Source organism: Carassius auratus, chromosome 11, assembly GCF_003368295.1.
Source record: "Carassius auratus strain Wakin chromosome 11, ASM336829v1, whole genome shotgun sequence".
Classification (NCBI taxonomy): Eukaryota; Metazoa; Chordata; class Actinopteri; order Cypriniformes; family Cyprinidae; genus Carassius; species Carassius auratus.
Window position 1 is genome coordinate 8944750 of NC_039253.1, and position 15253 is coordinate 8960002.

Here is a 15253-nt window from a genome sequence, read left to right on the forward strand (position 1 = left end):
CACACACACACACACACACACATGCCTTGTTTCATTGTATGGTCAAAAACATTCTTCAAAATATATTTTGTGTTTCAAAGGCTCCATAGTTTGGAATGAAATAAGAGTAAATAAAATGTCAAAATTTAAATTTCGGGAGGTAAATGTGGTTTAAGGGCCTTGGATACAAGAATCCAAAGACAGAAGCTGGGTGTTATATATTTACTGACTAAACTTGACAGTCACCAAATGGGTGGTTAAACAAAGCTCTGTGTTTATAGGCACTGCGTCACTGCTGTCAGATCAAAGGCCATTTGACTTGCCTCTCTCTGGCTGTTTAAGTTTCTGTTTGAAGCATGGCTTTTCACTCGAGATCTTTTGAATAATACCCTAGGAGTTCCAGCAGATTGATTATTGAGCTCATAGACATTGAATTTTTTTAATGAATCTTGAAGTTGAAGAAAAACCAGCAAATCTTTGGAATGCATCTGCAATCACTGATGTCACTAAGGCAAGTGCAAGATTGTTATGGCTTTGCATCTGCCATATCTGTAAAGGAATTAGAGTGGAAATAAATCTGTGGAACAGCAAATAAACAACGATTTCAGGCAAATGTTTTGTTTCTTGTGAACAAAAGTGAACTAGACCAATAGCAGTATTTCTGCACTTCGAGTCCTGCAATCATTAACTATTGATGCATTCCAGAGCGTTTTATCAAGACTACTGTACAGTACAATCTCTTCTGGACCTCACAGGCAAAACTACATGAATGGATAAGGATGTGCATTGTATAACCAGAGGATTGGTGACAATTTTTTTTAACAATTTCTAATGGTCTGAGAGACACCTCAAAAGAGAAGTAGAGTAGTACAACTTTTTCCAGATGCTTACAGTATTTGCTGCACAAATGTTGTAGAACTGTTTGTCGAGATGCATGGAAATAATGCATGGATTTAAGAACCAATTACATTTAGAATCAGATTGTTGTTAATTGTTGGACACTCCATTATGGTTAATGGGACTACTGAGACGAACAGTTCTGGTCATGGACTGAGTGATGCTGAGCGAGTGTTGGTACCCATATTTGACAGCTTCATCCTGGTAACCGGGGTGGTGGGACACATCCTGGTTCTTATTGTCATCTGTCGTACGATGAGGCGAGGACATGGACAGCCCAGTGGAGGAAGAACAGGAGGACTCCAACAAACAAATGCAAATGGAACAGATGTTCTTCTTCTGTCATTAAGTGTGGCAGATCTTCTCCTCCTTTCCTGTCTTCCATACCACACAGTCGCCATTGCAACCCGTCACTGGCCGTTTGGAAGCTTCATGTGCAAGTCTGTGAGTTTCTTGAGTGCGATGTGCACAGCGGCGAGCGCCTTCACGCTTGCCACTTTGGCTTTTGCGCGGTACATCATTGTGGTCCATCAGTCAAAAGCATATCAATGGCGTAGACAGGGGCGTTTAAAAATAGTTGCGGGTGTTCTGTGGATACCAGCGGTCGTCTTGGCATCGCCTCAGTTTGCTTGGAGGACGCTGGACAACCATAAAGCCCTTGAGAACCTGGCCTGTTTCAATTTCCTGTCTGACAAAGGCCAATTGGCATACGGAGTCTGCCACTTCCTACTCGCTTTTGCATTTCCCCTTGGGATCATTGTAGTAGCCTATGTCAAGATATACCATTTCCTCAAAACAACTAGACAGGGCCGCACAACTCAGACTGACCATTTGGAGCACTACCATGTGCATGTGACAAAGACATCTGCTTTGTTAGTGCTGGCTTTTGCATTGTGTTGGCTGCCATCCTATGGCTTGATGTTTGCCCAAATAGCTGAGGGTGACAAAGCGGCTGGTCCTTTACCTCACTTTGGACCTTTTGCTACCTTTGCTCGGATAATGGCAACCTCTTCTACAGTGGCCAACCCCATTCTCTACGTTTTTATGTCAGAGAAATTCAGGAAGGAACTAATGGACCTGGGTCGAAGAGTCTGTAGAAATAGAACCTCCTAAAGTCCTACAGTTAATAGTTAATCATTATTTATTCCATAAGTTCCAGTAAGTTGTTTAAATACTTGAATTGCTGTATATAATGTACTAACAATGAACATTTTGTTTATAAACAACTATGTAGAACATTTTCACGAGTGATTGCAACATTGACCATTGGTTTGGACACTAAGGACCTTAGATCTGGTATTTTAATGTACCAATTTTGCAGCCTTATAAAATGTCGAGAGGAACCAAACAGCTGGCATTGTACATTGATTTAATAGTTTGTGTTGGTTAAACTGCAAATTTGTCAAGGGCTTGGTTTGACTTGAGTTTGAACATGCACTCTTAAAAAATAAAATAAAATGAAGGTTCTTATTGACATCTATGTTTCCGTACGGAATCTTCAACATCCAAGGAACCTTTACATTCCACAAAAAACTTAAGGAATGGAAAAAAAAAATATTTAGATTATTAACATGTTCTTCACACTCAGTAAAGATGGGTATTTTAAAAACTGATCACTGAAAAGTTATTTGGGAAACCCCACATTTTTTGTCTGTGTGGAACCTTTATTTTAAAGATACCTAAAGAACCTACCTACCTTACCTAAGGTTGCTGAATTTGTAAATCTCTTTTGTGGTTGAAAAAGTTGTTGCTTGAGAGGGAATATTAAATCATAAATTTAAAAGGAGAAGACAGCTTCTGAGGAAAACATATGTAATACCCAATTTTAACATGCATTCTTTTGATTATAGCTCTATGTTAAACATATATTTTCAGTATGGAGGCATACTTAATTAATTTACAGTTACAATTCTAGAATGGGATGGCAATATGAATTGTTTATGAGCCAAAAATAAGAATGCACAGCTCTGTTTATCAATTTGCACTGGCTACCAATAGCTGCTAAATAGCTAATGAGGGCTCACCACCTAAACAATAACAATAGCGTGGTTTGATGATGCTAAGAAGAAGCGTGGAATGATGGGATTTGTTGTCTTCTACCCAACCGCTGAAGGCCATCAATCAGACGGAAAGATAAATCATGGATTTAACGCGAGTTCAACGATTAGCGCGAATAGATTACATACAAAGTCAATGCAAAGACGCGATCAGACGATGGATCAGACACATTCTCACGCGGGTCTAGAAACATGATGCCCCACGTTTGGCTTATATGCCCCATTGTACTAATCTTGTTGATCGTTATAATAGCATACATTTTATGTAAAGATACGAATCAAAACAACTCACCTGTCGAGTAAAACACAAGCGAGATCGGCATCTTTTTCTAGTTGAAGTTTGTCCACACACTGTTGTCACGTGGTTTCTGAGTCAGTAGAGGCGGTAACAAAGGGGAACTAACGTCATTGACAGGCGACTGCACTGCCCCGTTTCACTGTTTAAAAGGGGAATTTTCTCATGATTTACAAGTAGTTGAAAACATTAGAGATATTGTTAGTAATCAGCTGGACAAAATATATAACACTAGCCCAGTGGTTTTTGGATATTTTACTGCAAATATCTTACAAATTGTACCTTTAATGTTTGCCTACAAAACCACCACTGGCTCTGCACCCCTTTACCTAAATTAATTCCTTCAGACTTATGTGCCCTCTCGAAGCTTGCGTTCTCCAACTGAACGTTGCTTTATTGTGCCATCTTTCATGGACTTTGAGTTTAAATGTTCCCTCCTGGTGAAATGACCTGCCCAACTCAATCAGCTGTATTTATTGTTTACACAAACAAAAACAAAAAGTCATATCAAGCAAACAATATATTTAAGACAATTGTAAGTATGTCTGCTTAGGCCAGGCAGAATTAAACCATTGATGCATTTACTTAACATGAACCATCAAAATCAAAATGAAACACTGTTTGTTAACTCTAAATCTGAGTGATAGTGAAATCAGAAATCTCTGCCTCCATCACAGACTGGAATGGGACAAGCCAGCATTCCTGAACAGGAGTGGAATGGAATCTGTAATCGCTGAAATTAACAGACACAAATTAAGTATTTCTAAACATACAGGGCAACACAATGTATTTTAAAATTGAGCACAAAACATTTTATGGAAGGTTGTATGCATTTATTAACTGAATCACTTACAAATATGTCTTCACCTCCTTGTCCTTCATCTTAAGAGTTGGTGTTTGTGATCCTTCCGTCTTCACATATGAAATATCAGACTTTCCTTAAAGATCATCAACAGATATTGTCACTAATGTTGGTTTAACGTTAGATGGTTAGCTATTTATCCAAAATATCTACTTAATAACAATAAACAGTTGTTGGCTAACCAATGTACAGTACATAACTGACACGATAACATCACTCTGATTATATTCATATTACGTTTTTGGGACAATGTTCTTTTAAAATTGTGGTCAGGTTTAAGATTGTTAAAAGGAATTTTCCACCCAAAAATGAAAATTTGCTGAAAATGTATTTTCCCACTAGCCATCCATAATGCAGATTATGTCACTGAAAATTAAAACATCAGCATTGAAGTAAAAAAACAAAACATCTTAGTGATGTATGTGTTTGTTACAAACATGCAGTTTGTCACTTCACAAGATGTTTAAGATTTTTAGTCATATTTTTTATCAGCTGTTTGGACTCTCATTCTGACGGCACCCATTTACTGCAGAAGATCTTGAGTAAGTGATGTAATGCAAAATTTCTCCACATCTGTTCTGACATAGAAACAAACTCATCTACATCTTGGATGGTCTGGAAGTTGTCAGCAAAATTTATTTTTTGGCTGAACTTCTCCTTCAATGTGGAGCCTACTTCAGTATCAGCAGGAGGCAAGTTTTGATACTGTAAATAATGTTTAAATATTTATAGAGTGAGTTGCTCTCTTACCTAAAACACCTGTCAGGTTAACATCTTTTGGATGTTCCCAAATGGCAGGCCACAAAAACTTGACCCCATCTTTCTTAGAAATAATAAAAACACCAATATTTCCCATGGTAACATTCATTTCGTTTTCCAGGACAACCAGAGACACCCTGTTGATAGAGAGTAACTCGTGAGTGGATTCTACCTCTGTTTTATCACAATAAAACAGTTTTAAAAAAGAGAACATGTAATGCAGAATATTTAGCGTTAATTTATTAATTTATAGTTTGTATTTCTACACTACTTTCTACACTTATATTTACCCATCTGTATTGTGTTGGGTGAGTTCCTGTCCCCACAAAATCTCAACTTTGTCCTGGCCATTATGGTAACTGATAGACTTTGTGCTTATTATCAAATGATGGTTAGTTTTGTAATGAATAGCAATATGATTGGAATCCATGATTTTCACTCAAAGACTCTCCGTTCATAGAGAACTATCAGATGACCAAAGGAAACACGTTCATAAGACAGATGGCCTGTTAAATATATGCAGATGTAGAACAGACATCTCTTAATGTCTAACCTGAAGCTGAATCCTGCAGGAGTCTGAGTTTGTGAGGAAGAGGAACGTCGAAACAGAGTGGCTTAGACTGACCAACAACAGGCAGCAGGAAACGATTGCTATGGACTTTTGGGGATAGAATCAAACTGTCATGAGTATTTCTTAAAATACGTGCATACTCAGTATTTATTATTTTTTTTAATTAAAAAAAATAAAAATTGTATGTACCTTGCACAGCAGGGGGATTAGTTGTATGAATAGTTGGGGAGCCATCTAAGACCAGCAAACATTGTAAAGGATTTAAATCCACATTCTGCATGTATTTATTGTAGTTAGTTTATAATTTTTTTAGTATTTAGTTCAGTTTGTTTTAAAGGTGACGTGTGTAACTGATTGGCGCACAGACTGTACACCAAACAGAATACAGCAACAGTTATGACAGTATGTCAAAAAAAAAAAAAAAAAGGATAATACTTTACATTGAATAACTTACAGGTTGGTAGAGGGTCATAATTCATGTCTGAAAAGGATCAAAAGTATGGATCAAATTTATTGATTTTTCTTTTATGCAAAAAATTATTTGGATATTAAGTAAACATAATGTTCCATGAATATATTTTGTAAATTTCCTTCCGTTAATTTATCAAAACTTCATTTTTGATTAGTAATATGCATTGTTAAGAACTTTATTTAGACGGCATTAAAAGTGATTTTTTCAGTATTTTGATTTTTTTTGCACCCTCAGATTCCACATTTTCAAATTGTATCTCATAGTCCTATCCTAACAAACCATACATCAATGCAAAGCTTATGATGTATACATTTCAATTTTAAAAAAGAAATTGCCCTTATGACTGGATTAGTGGTCCAGGGTCACATTTGTCAAATAATTAGTCAAATCAGATTTCAGGGCCCATATTTACAAAACATCTTCACAAAAAGCCGCTCATAAATTACCAATTTAGAAGAAAATCTTAAAAACAACAAGCATGTAGTGTATTATTCAATTAAAAATTTTAATAAGTGACTAAAGGCATGATTTTCTGTGATTAATTGCAATTAAAAATCGTAAAGTTGCCCAGCATTATTATGTATATATTCTGATATATATACACATATATCCTTAATAACTTTTCAAAAAATATATAAAATCAATAAGGTTACAATTAAGCGGTTGTGCTGTGTTGTACCCAGGAACACCTTAAGCATTCAATATCCATTTTTACATTTTGAATACTAAAAACACCAATCCGTTAGACAACAGCTACTAAAAAATTTCATACCAATAAATAAGAAGAATATTTTTACATACCAAAATAATCCATTGCACCTGTGATGTACATATAATGTAAACATATATAGACCCAAATCCATAAACTTACTGTCTGTCCAGAAGCTGCTTCACTGTAAGGTAGTCCCACAACCTCTGCATGAAATCTTCACTCTCAGGTGGGACATCAGGGGGTCTTTTGTCAATATAGTGTCCTGTTATGTCACATTACTGCCTTTCTACTCGGAAATAATAATACTAGTGAATATTTTTATTAGGAATGCTGCCAGTACCACTTTCATCATTATTCAGTACGAACTTTCATTATTATTATAAACAACTGGCCATCAATGATTCTAATATCAAATATACTGATTTGGACTGCTGAAAATTAAAAATACCTGCCCACACAATCTCTTTCCAAATTTTATCCAATTTGATAAACATGGGGTAAAGATCTTACTGATACTGCGATGACTTCAGTGGTGAAACTCTCCACACTGTTGTCCGTTATTTGTCCTGACACCACAATCTCAGAGCCATTGAAACTAAAGCTGGTCTTGGTAAGGTTTGTCCCTCCTGGGTATTTAAGTTGAATATCAGTGAGGAGAGATGCTAAATGTCTAGGTTATAGTCAAAGTTTAAATATAATATTAAACATTTATTATAATGTAATGAACAGGATGTGTTCTCTCAGTTGAGAGATTAAAACCCTGAAATAACTTTGAGCAAAAAAAAAAAAAAAAAAAAAAACACTGAGATGTTGGCTTATTAGTATTATCAAATATATTGTCATTTCTGTGCTTTCTTATGTCTTATTTAATCAATATATTAAATGTAATAAAAATACAAGATGGCTATTAACAATCAAATGAAATCACTATCAACAAAATTCATAGATGGATTGTACATAAACATTTAACATTTTAATGTAGAAATATTAAATGATTGCAAAAATTAAATAAGCTTTTTAAATACGAAACTACAACTGCCAGTAGGTAGCAGCAAGTGACTGTTCGGAGACGCAGCGGTTCAGCTGTTTGTTCTATTCTCTTTCTGACGGAGCAAAACCACACTATGTGTAACGTTAATGGCAGTTAAACGAGAAAGAATACTAAAAACTAATCAAATGATTGCATAATTTAGTGGTACATTATTAATATAGTAATATAGAATCATTTTCTGTAAAGAAATGAGGTGTGAACATTTGAGAATTTATCATTATCTTTCTAAATGTGCGCTCTTTGGGGCTAAAGGCTTATTAATGGAGCTGTTTAAGGTAGCCATGTGATAACCAATCAGTGCGGACGCCCAGGCAACGCGTGTATTACATCCTTTTCAGTTTTGATGTGAATCTTACAAAAACTGTCTTTACTCGTCTGATTGATTAACTGCATTAAATCTTAGGAATTAAATTCAGTATTTATCTGACTATGAGAAGTTAGATATAAATTATATCAACAAGGCAGGTTTGTTTACTCGTCTGATTGTTTGTTTGCATTAAATTTTGAGGAATATAATGACATTTATCTCACTCTGAGAAATTATATATACTGAAGGGGCTGCTGGGTGGGAGCAGCCCTCTCAGTCTATCATCAGAGCATTGCCGCCCAGGTTCCCCCGCGTTGGGACCGGAGGCTGAAGCATTGCTCTGAACCAGGGTTTCCCCATAGACAGTAAAAGAAATGGACACAGCAACCCCATTGGAACTCAATTGAGACAAGTGAAGCCGATTTTTAGCGTTTTTTAGCACTTCAGTTTCTGACGCGCAGACTCAAACGAAGCTTGATGACATCAGCAACCTGTCTGACAGATGTAAATCTTCTATTGGCTGTGCGTGCAAACTACCATCGTTAATCTTGCAGAGACGGCGAGCTTGAGCAGGGAGTTCTTTGGCGTGAGTGAGCAGGAGTAAGTATTCGGATTAATTATTTTGTATAGTATTTTAAAATTTAACGCCAGTACGCCATATCAAGTTAATTGCCTGCGAGCTTCTCCTCCTGTCTGTACGGTAATGCGACAGAGAGTCGAGTGGTTATGACGCAATCGTTAGCCTATTTTTTACAAAAACTGTTTCTACGGGGCCATAATGTAACATAAAAGGTAATGGAGCCCTTTATACATTGTCGTGTATCTTTAGAAATAAATAATGGACAAACGGAGTCTTTAAACGCCTCAGATGTAAAGTTATTCGCTGTCAAAATAACGCCAAAATAAATGGGATGTCAATGGGATGCTAACGCAAGTGAAGTTCTGCTACAAGATGGAGGCACTCGGCCGACTTCAACTTCCAGTCTACTTCATTGCCGCCTGGGTTTTCCCAGCCTAAAGCAGATCTGAGGGCCGTACTTCAAGCTGGGAGGTCCTAAACTAAGAAGTCCTGACACGTTTCGGTCACGACTGCAGAGGGCGGCCCCTACTGGGGTAGAGCGGTATACACCACATTACACGGTGTCCATCTCACCTACCAACCTTGCCAGAGTTCCAGGGCGCAGCGGCCTCCAGCGAGCAATGTCCACAGTATTTTCCACCCGCATGTGTAAGAGGCACTTTGGGGGCCTCTTACACCAGAGGTCATTTTCGAGAGACTGATTCCCTTAGTAGATTATTTAGCAGCGTGGAAACTATTGCCAAATGTATCTCAATGGGTCCTGCGTACAGTAGAAAAATTCTACCGTATTTAATTCGGCTCTCCACTGCCGAGATTCAATGGGGTTACTCCGATGTTACTCGGCCCTGAGCAGGCTCTGGTTATGGAACAAGGAGTGAAAACCCTATTAGGGAAGGAGGTCATCGAGGTGGTCCCTCAGCCAGTATTGCATAGTCCCAAAGAGGGAGGGGGGTTGCATCCAATCATAGATCTGCTAGTCTTAAATCGATCAGTTATGAAACTGAAGTTCAAAATGCCATATTGTAGCTCAGATCGGGTCAGAGGACTGGTTTGTCACAATAGATCTCAAAGATTCATACTTCCACAAATCCATCCTTCCACAACACAGGAAGTTTCTGAGGTTTGCTTTCGGTGGCGAAGCTTACCAATATCTAGTACTTCCCTTCGGCCTTGCACTCTCACCCTGCATGTACACAAAATGTGTAGATGCGGCTCTGGTCCCCCTGCTGGGCATCCGCATTCTCAACTATATCGACGATTGGTTGATTTTAGCTCAGTCAGAGCAGGTTGCGGCTCGGCATCGAGATGTCGTTCTTGCACATATGGGCATTGTTGGGCAAGCTACTTGGAAAATGTAGTGAGCTAAGCTACAAGTTACTCTACAGTAAATGAAGCTTCACTACACTGAAGCTACCCCCCCTGGGAAATTTAGCAATCTAAGCTACATCAACAGTAGCTTGCTACATCAAAGCTACTTTTAAAATTAAATTTTTATGTTGAACACGTTTTATAACAAGTCACTGCTATCTCAGTGCTTAAAACTGTCAGTCAAACAGATAGGCAGGTGTAATTGTTTAGTTTAATAGTTTTTTGTGTTCCTTATCAATTTGACAACAAAAACAATGTAAATACATGTAATTAACAATGTGCGCACAAGTAAGTGTATGCACCTGTTGCATGGGCATGCTTAATATACTGTAGGACTTTGCAGAACAAAATGCAAGACCTCCAAACAGTGCAAAAAAAAAAAATGGCCAGGCTGGCCCTTATGAAACAAAAATATAATGCAGTATATTGGAAAATATCATATAATATATTAGGCATATATTCTTATTTATATTTATTTTTTCCAATAAATTGCAATATATTTAAAGCGGCAATCATTTGTATATTTTGCAATATATTATATAATATATGTGTCATCAATATATTATTAAATGTATTCAAATGTATAAAAAATTAGAAATAAAAAGGGAAAATAATATATTACAATATATCACAATATATTTTAAGAAATATATTGGTAAATATATTTTCCTTTCGTAAGGGCGGACCCTGATAATTTTTACAAGCAGCATCTGAAAACATATTTTCTCTCTGTTATCTCGGTCAGTGTCATGTACTTGTCGAGGTATGGCCACGGCGACTCACTCCTCGGGATTAACTGTTCTCTGACCTCATCCTACGCTATCATTTCATCAAATAATTTTTTGCGTGACTGGCCAAGAAGTGGTACCATCCGGAGCAGAAGGTGGCGGTAATGCATCATAAAGATGGTTGGTTGCTATCCACCGTAAACACGAACAAGATGAAGTAGCGCCGTCGCGTCACTACTGATCCAGGATTAGCGATCTTAGCAGTTGTATTTCCCGATTTGAGTTTGAGCTTCAGAAATGCTTGCGAAAATGTAGCTTGTGTGGAAGCTACCGCACTACTTGGTAAAAAAAGGACTTCTCTACTGAAAAGCTATTTGATTCAGAAAGCAGCGAAGCTACGACCGAGCTATTGAGAAATGTAGTTAAACTAGTAGCTTCGCTGCTTGTAGCGATGCTACTGCCCAACACTGCATATGGGGGAGCTGGGTCTGAGACTGAACGCCAAGAAGAGTGTACTTTCTCCAGTTCAAAGAACCACCTATCTAGGCGTGGTATGGGATTTGACCACGATGCAGGCATGATTGCCCCCTGCTCGTATCAAGTTGATACTCATCTCAGTCGAGAGAGACAAATATGGCCAGTCACTCACTGTCAAACAATTTCAGAGATTGTTGGGTCTGATGACAGATGCATCCAATGTGACATCTCTTGGCCTGCTGTACATGAGACCCCTACAGTAGTGGCTCAAGACCAAGGGATTTTCCACGAGGGGCAATCCACTTTGAGCGCTGCCTCCGTGCCTTGGTAATGTGGAAGAAACCTTGGTTCTTGAATCAGGGCCCAGTTCTGGGAGCTCCTTGTCGCCGTGTAATACTAGTGACGGATGCATCCCTCACTGGTTGGGGTACGGTCATGAGTGGCCACCCTGCCCATGGTCTGTGGAGCGGTCATCATCTTACATGGCATATCAATTGTCTAAAGATACTAGCAGTTTATCGTGCACTGAAGCACTTCCTCCCAGACCTAAGGGGTCAACAAGTGTTGGTGCGCACCGACAACACATCGGTGGTCTCTCATATCAACCACCAGGGAGGTCTGTGTTTGCGCCCCTTGTACAAGCTGCCGCACCAGATCCTTGTGTGGTCCCAGAGCAAAGTCCTCTCATTAAGAGCAGTATATATTCCTGGGAAACTAAATATGGGAGCAGACATACTGTCCAGGCAGGGGCTGAGGCCTGGGGAATGGAAGCTTCACCCCGAGGTGGTGAAGCAGATATGGAGAGTTTTTGGCAGAGCTCAAGTAGACCTCTTTGCAACTCAAGAGACATCACAATGTCCCCTTTGGTTCTCTCTAGTTCATCCAGCTCCCCTGGGACTGGACACTATGGTACAGACCTGGCTGAGGCTTTGTCTGTACGCCTTTCCCCCTATTGCTCTGCTCCCGGGAGTTCTGGCGAGAGTACGCCGGGATGAGGTCCGTCTGTTGCTAGTAGCCCCTTTCTGGCCAAGTCGAGTATGGTTCGCAGATCTGGTCATGCTCCTCGATGGCACTCCATGGGAGATACCGTTTAGGACAGACCTACTCTCACAGGCACAGGGCACGATAATTCACCCTCACCTGGAATTGTGGAAGCTGTAGGTGTGGCCCCTGAGGTGGCACAACTCATAGCATCCGGTCTCTCATCCAAGGTTGTTGAGACCATCCTCCAAGCCAGAGCTCCCTCAATGAGGAAACTGTACGCCCTGAGGTGGAAACTCTTCACCTAATGCTGCAGAGACCGCCAGCTTGACCCAGCAAACTGCCCAGTTGGTAGTGTTCTTGAGTTTCTACAGGCCAGACTCTCTGCAGGGTTGACCCACTCCATGCTGAAGGTTTACATGGTGGCCATTGTGGTCTACCATGCCCTTCTCGATGGTCAGTCTTTGGGAAGACACCCCTTAGTTACACATTTCCTCTGCGGTGCACTGAGGCTGAGACCTCCAGTACAGTCCAGTATTCCCCCATGGGACTTGGTTGTGGTGTTAGAGGCTCTTTGCAAATCTCCATTCGAGCCGATTCAAGATATCTCAGACAGACATCTGAGTCTTAAAACCTTTCTGGCCATTACCTCTCTGAGGAGAGTAGGAGATTTACAGGCCCTCTCAGTGGCCCTGGATATGTTCCTAAGGCGCCCTCTATCACACCACAACCTGTATTGCTGCAGGCCTTCTGTCCTCCTCCCTTTCAGAAGCCCGACCAAGAGAAGCTAAATTGTAAAAAAAAGTTTAAGTGCTGGACGCATACGTCCACAGAGCTGCCCTGTGGAGAAAAACGGACCAATTGCTTGCATGCTACGGTCCCCCCAAGAGGGGTTTTCCTGCATCTAAGCAGACTATTAGTCATTGGATAGTTGAGACTATCAACGCCACCTATGAGTCCTCTTGTCGTCCCCCACTGTCGGGAGCCAAGGCTCACTCTACACAGGGTATGGCGGCTTCCAATGCCTTTCAAGCAGGTGTGTCCATGCTGGACATCTGCAATGCTGCGGGGTGGTCCAAGCCTTCTACTTTTGCAAGATTCTATGGCTTAGACATGCCAGTCACTCCAGGCGCTTCAGTCCTCTCATCCTGAGCTGTGCTCTTCGGATACACACCAAGCAGGGGTTTGGTAGTCTGGCAGCGTTGGTACTTGTTCCCCAAAGTGTTTCAACGCAGCTCGAGTTCCTGAAGAGGAACGTCTCTAGGTTACGTATGTTACCCTAGTTCCTCGAGGAAACGAGAGACTGCGTCTCGAGGCCATATCCTCGGCACCCCTGCCGGCGCTTGCTGGTACTCAAAGCTGATGCCGGCTGCGTGGCTCGTACCTTTATAGCTTCCTGGTCGCTTATGTCACCCCGCCAGTGACATCACGCTCTTCTATAAAACAGATTAGATATGAGTTAACATCAAAGTTAACATCATATCCAAAACCAAGACAATAGAGGGGAAATTTTGTCCCAAAGGCCTCTTTCACAGTGGACATTACCTTCTCTGTGTTCGTTTCACCTGTTTAAAAATCATAATTTGATGTTTTTTAGTTATTTGAATGGTTAAGCAATGGATCATTTAGGCAATTTCATATTTCTTATAGATTTTTCTCTCACACTGAAAAAGACTTATAAATTCAAATAGGTCATTATAATAATCCATTGGTCCTACAATTATTTTAATTAGCTCTAAAACCATTTATAAACAGGTCTGCTAATGAACCATGAATATTATAGGATGACAATTTAAATGTTCTATTGATAAAGTATGCTGACTGAATAAACAAGATAAAATACCATTTAGTTGTGTCAGTGTGAATCTGTCCATCAGTCAGCAGGATCAGGATGGAGGCTGTTCCCTCTCGTGGATGTCGATTGATCATGTCCACTCCTGCTAGAACTTCAGCGTTTATGTCCGTGGCTAAAGGAAGACCAAACATAGTTGTGTCACTGTGAGGTACAACTTTCTTACTCCGTGTGTAGCATTAGTGCTGTAACTCAATTCCTCTATCTCTGATCTCCTTCATAAAAGATTTTGCATTCTCCAGATTTGCCTCAGTAGCTTTGAGGAGCTCACGCTACCATAAGCTAACTTCACTGTCAAAGGTGATCAATCCAAAGTGGTCATCCTCATCAAGATCACTTAAAATCTTTAGCAGTGCCAATCGAGTCTGAACAATGACAGCATATCTAAAAGTTATTCTTTCTTCATTACGACTGCATACTCACATTTCCCAGACATGGACAGTTTGTTACTTAATTAGAACAACACCAAACTGATTTCTGTAGAGAAATCTCTGCGTGATTAACAATCAAAAATATAATATATAATATATAAGTCCTCTACCTTCCACAAGTATCCAATTACATTTTTTACCTGTTTTATTTTTTAGCCGCTCATAGAACCACTACGGTCAATGATGAACACCACATTTTTGGAAATACGTGGAACAACAGATGGAGCAAAGTAGTGGACAAAATAGCCTTTTGACACCTGAGAGAACAGGAAAATAATTACATTCTGGGCTTTTTGCATTGCACAAAAAAAAAAAAAAAAAAAAAAAACCCTACCAAGATTTCTCCTTTGGGATTTTGTCTCTCCACATCGTATGTTATGAGCAGGTCACCGTTCAGCCCATTTTCTCCACAGCTTTTACACTTGGTCTGTTGATCTCGTGTGGGGTAGAATGTCACCCATGCCTGAAATGATCAGTTTGTTCATCTGGTAACTTTATTTGAAGTGTATGATCATATTGAGAACATCTAAACTGTGTTTTAACCCTCATGTAAGCTCTTACATCTTTGTCTGCTCTGGTGGTTTTGATGACATTGGCCAGATCACCGATGCTCAAATCTCCTTTCACCTCCAAGAAGGAAATTCCTGGACTAAAGGATGAATACTTTACTAAGATACTTTACTAGAGTCTTATAGCGTTCAGTCAACAGTGGTTCTGTATCAACATAGAAATTTTTTTCTTTTTTGTTAACTGGACAAGGAGTAAAATATCACAGACATGAACACAAGCTTGAAATACCTCTACCGTATTGGTCCAAATGTAGATTTTATTTATCTGGCCAAGAAGTAAGATAAAGTTCATATTTTTATCTGAT

General features: G+C 39.5%; 1 protein-coding gene and 1 long non-coding RNA gene across 2 annotated transcripts; one reads left to right on the top strand and one right to left on the bottom strand.

Annotated features, from left to right (window-relative positions):
- Positions 1-297: 297 nt before the first annotated feature.
- Positions 298-2354, top strand: LOC113110948 (somatostatin receptor type 2). The gene has a single exon (XM_026275260.1). It carries the CDS (start codon positions 988-990, stop codon positions 1987-1989), a length of 1002 nt encoding a protein of 333 aa, XP_026131045.1. The 5' UTR covers positions 298-987; the 3' UTR covers positions 1990-2354.
- Positions 2355-14152: 11798 nt separating this feature from the next.
- LOC113111338 (uncharacterized) lies at positions 14153-15027 on the bottom strand. Its single transcript, XR_003293301.1, has 3 exons — positions 14941-15027; positions 14520-14842; positions 14153-14313 (listed from the first exon to the last, which is right to left on the bottom strand). It is a non-coding gene; the product is annotated as an uncharacterized LOC113111338 (long non-coding RNA).
- Between the last annotated feature and the right edge of the window lie 226 nt (positions 15028-15253).

What these genes read in the sequence shown, in the direction of transcription:
- LOC113110948 (XM_026275260.1), top strand. Translation starts at nt 988, where the DNA reads ATGGTTAATGGGACTACTGAGACGAACAGTTCTGGTCATGGACTGAGT.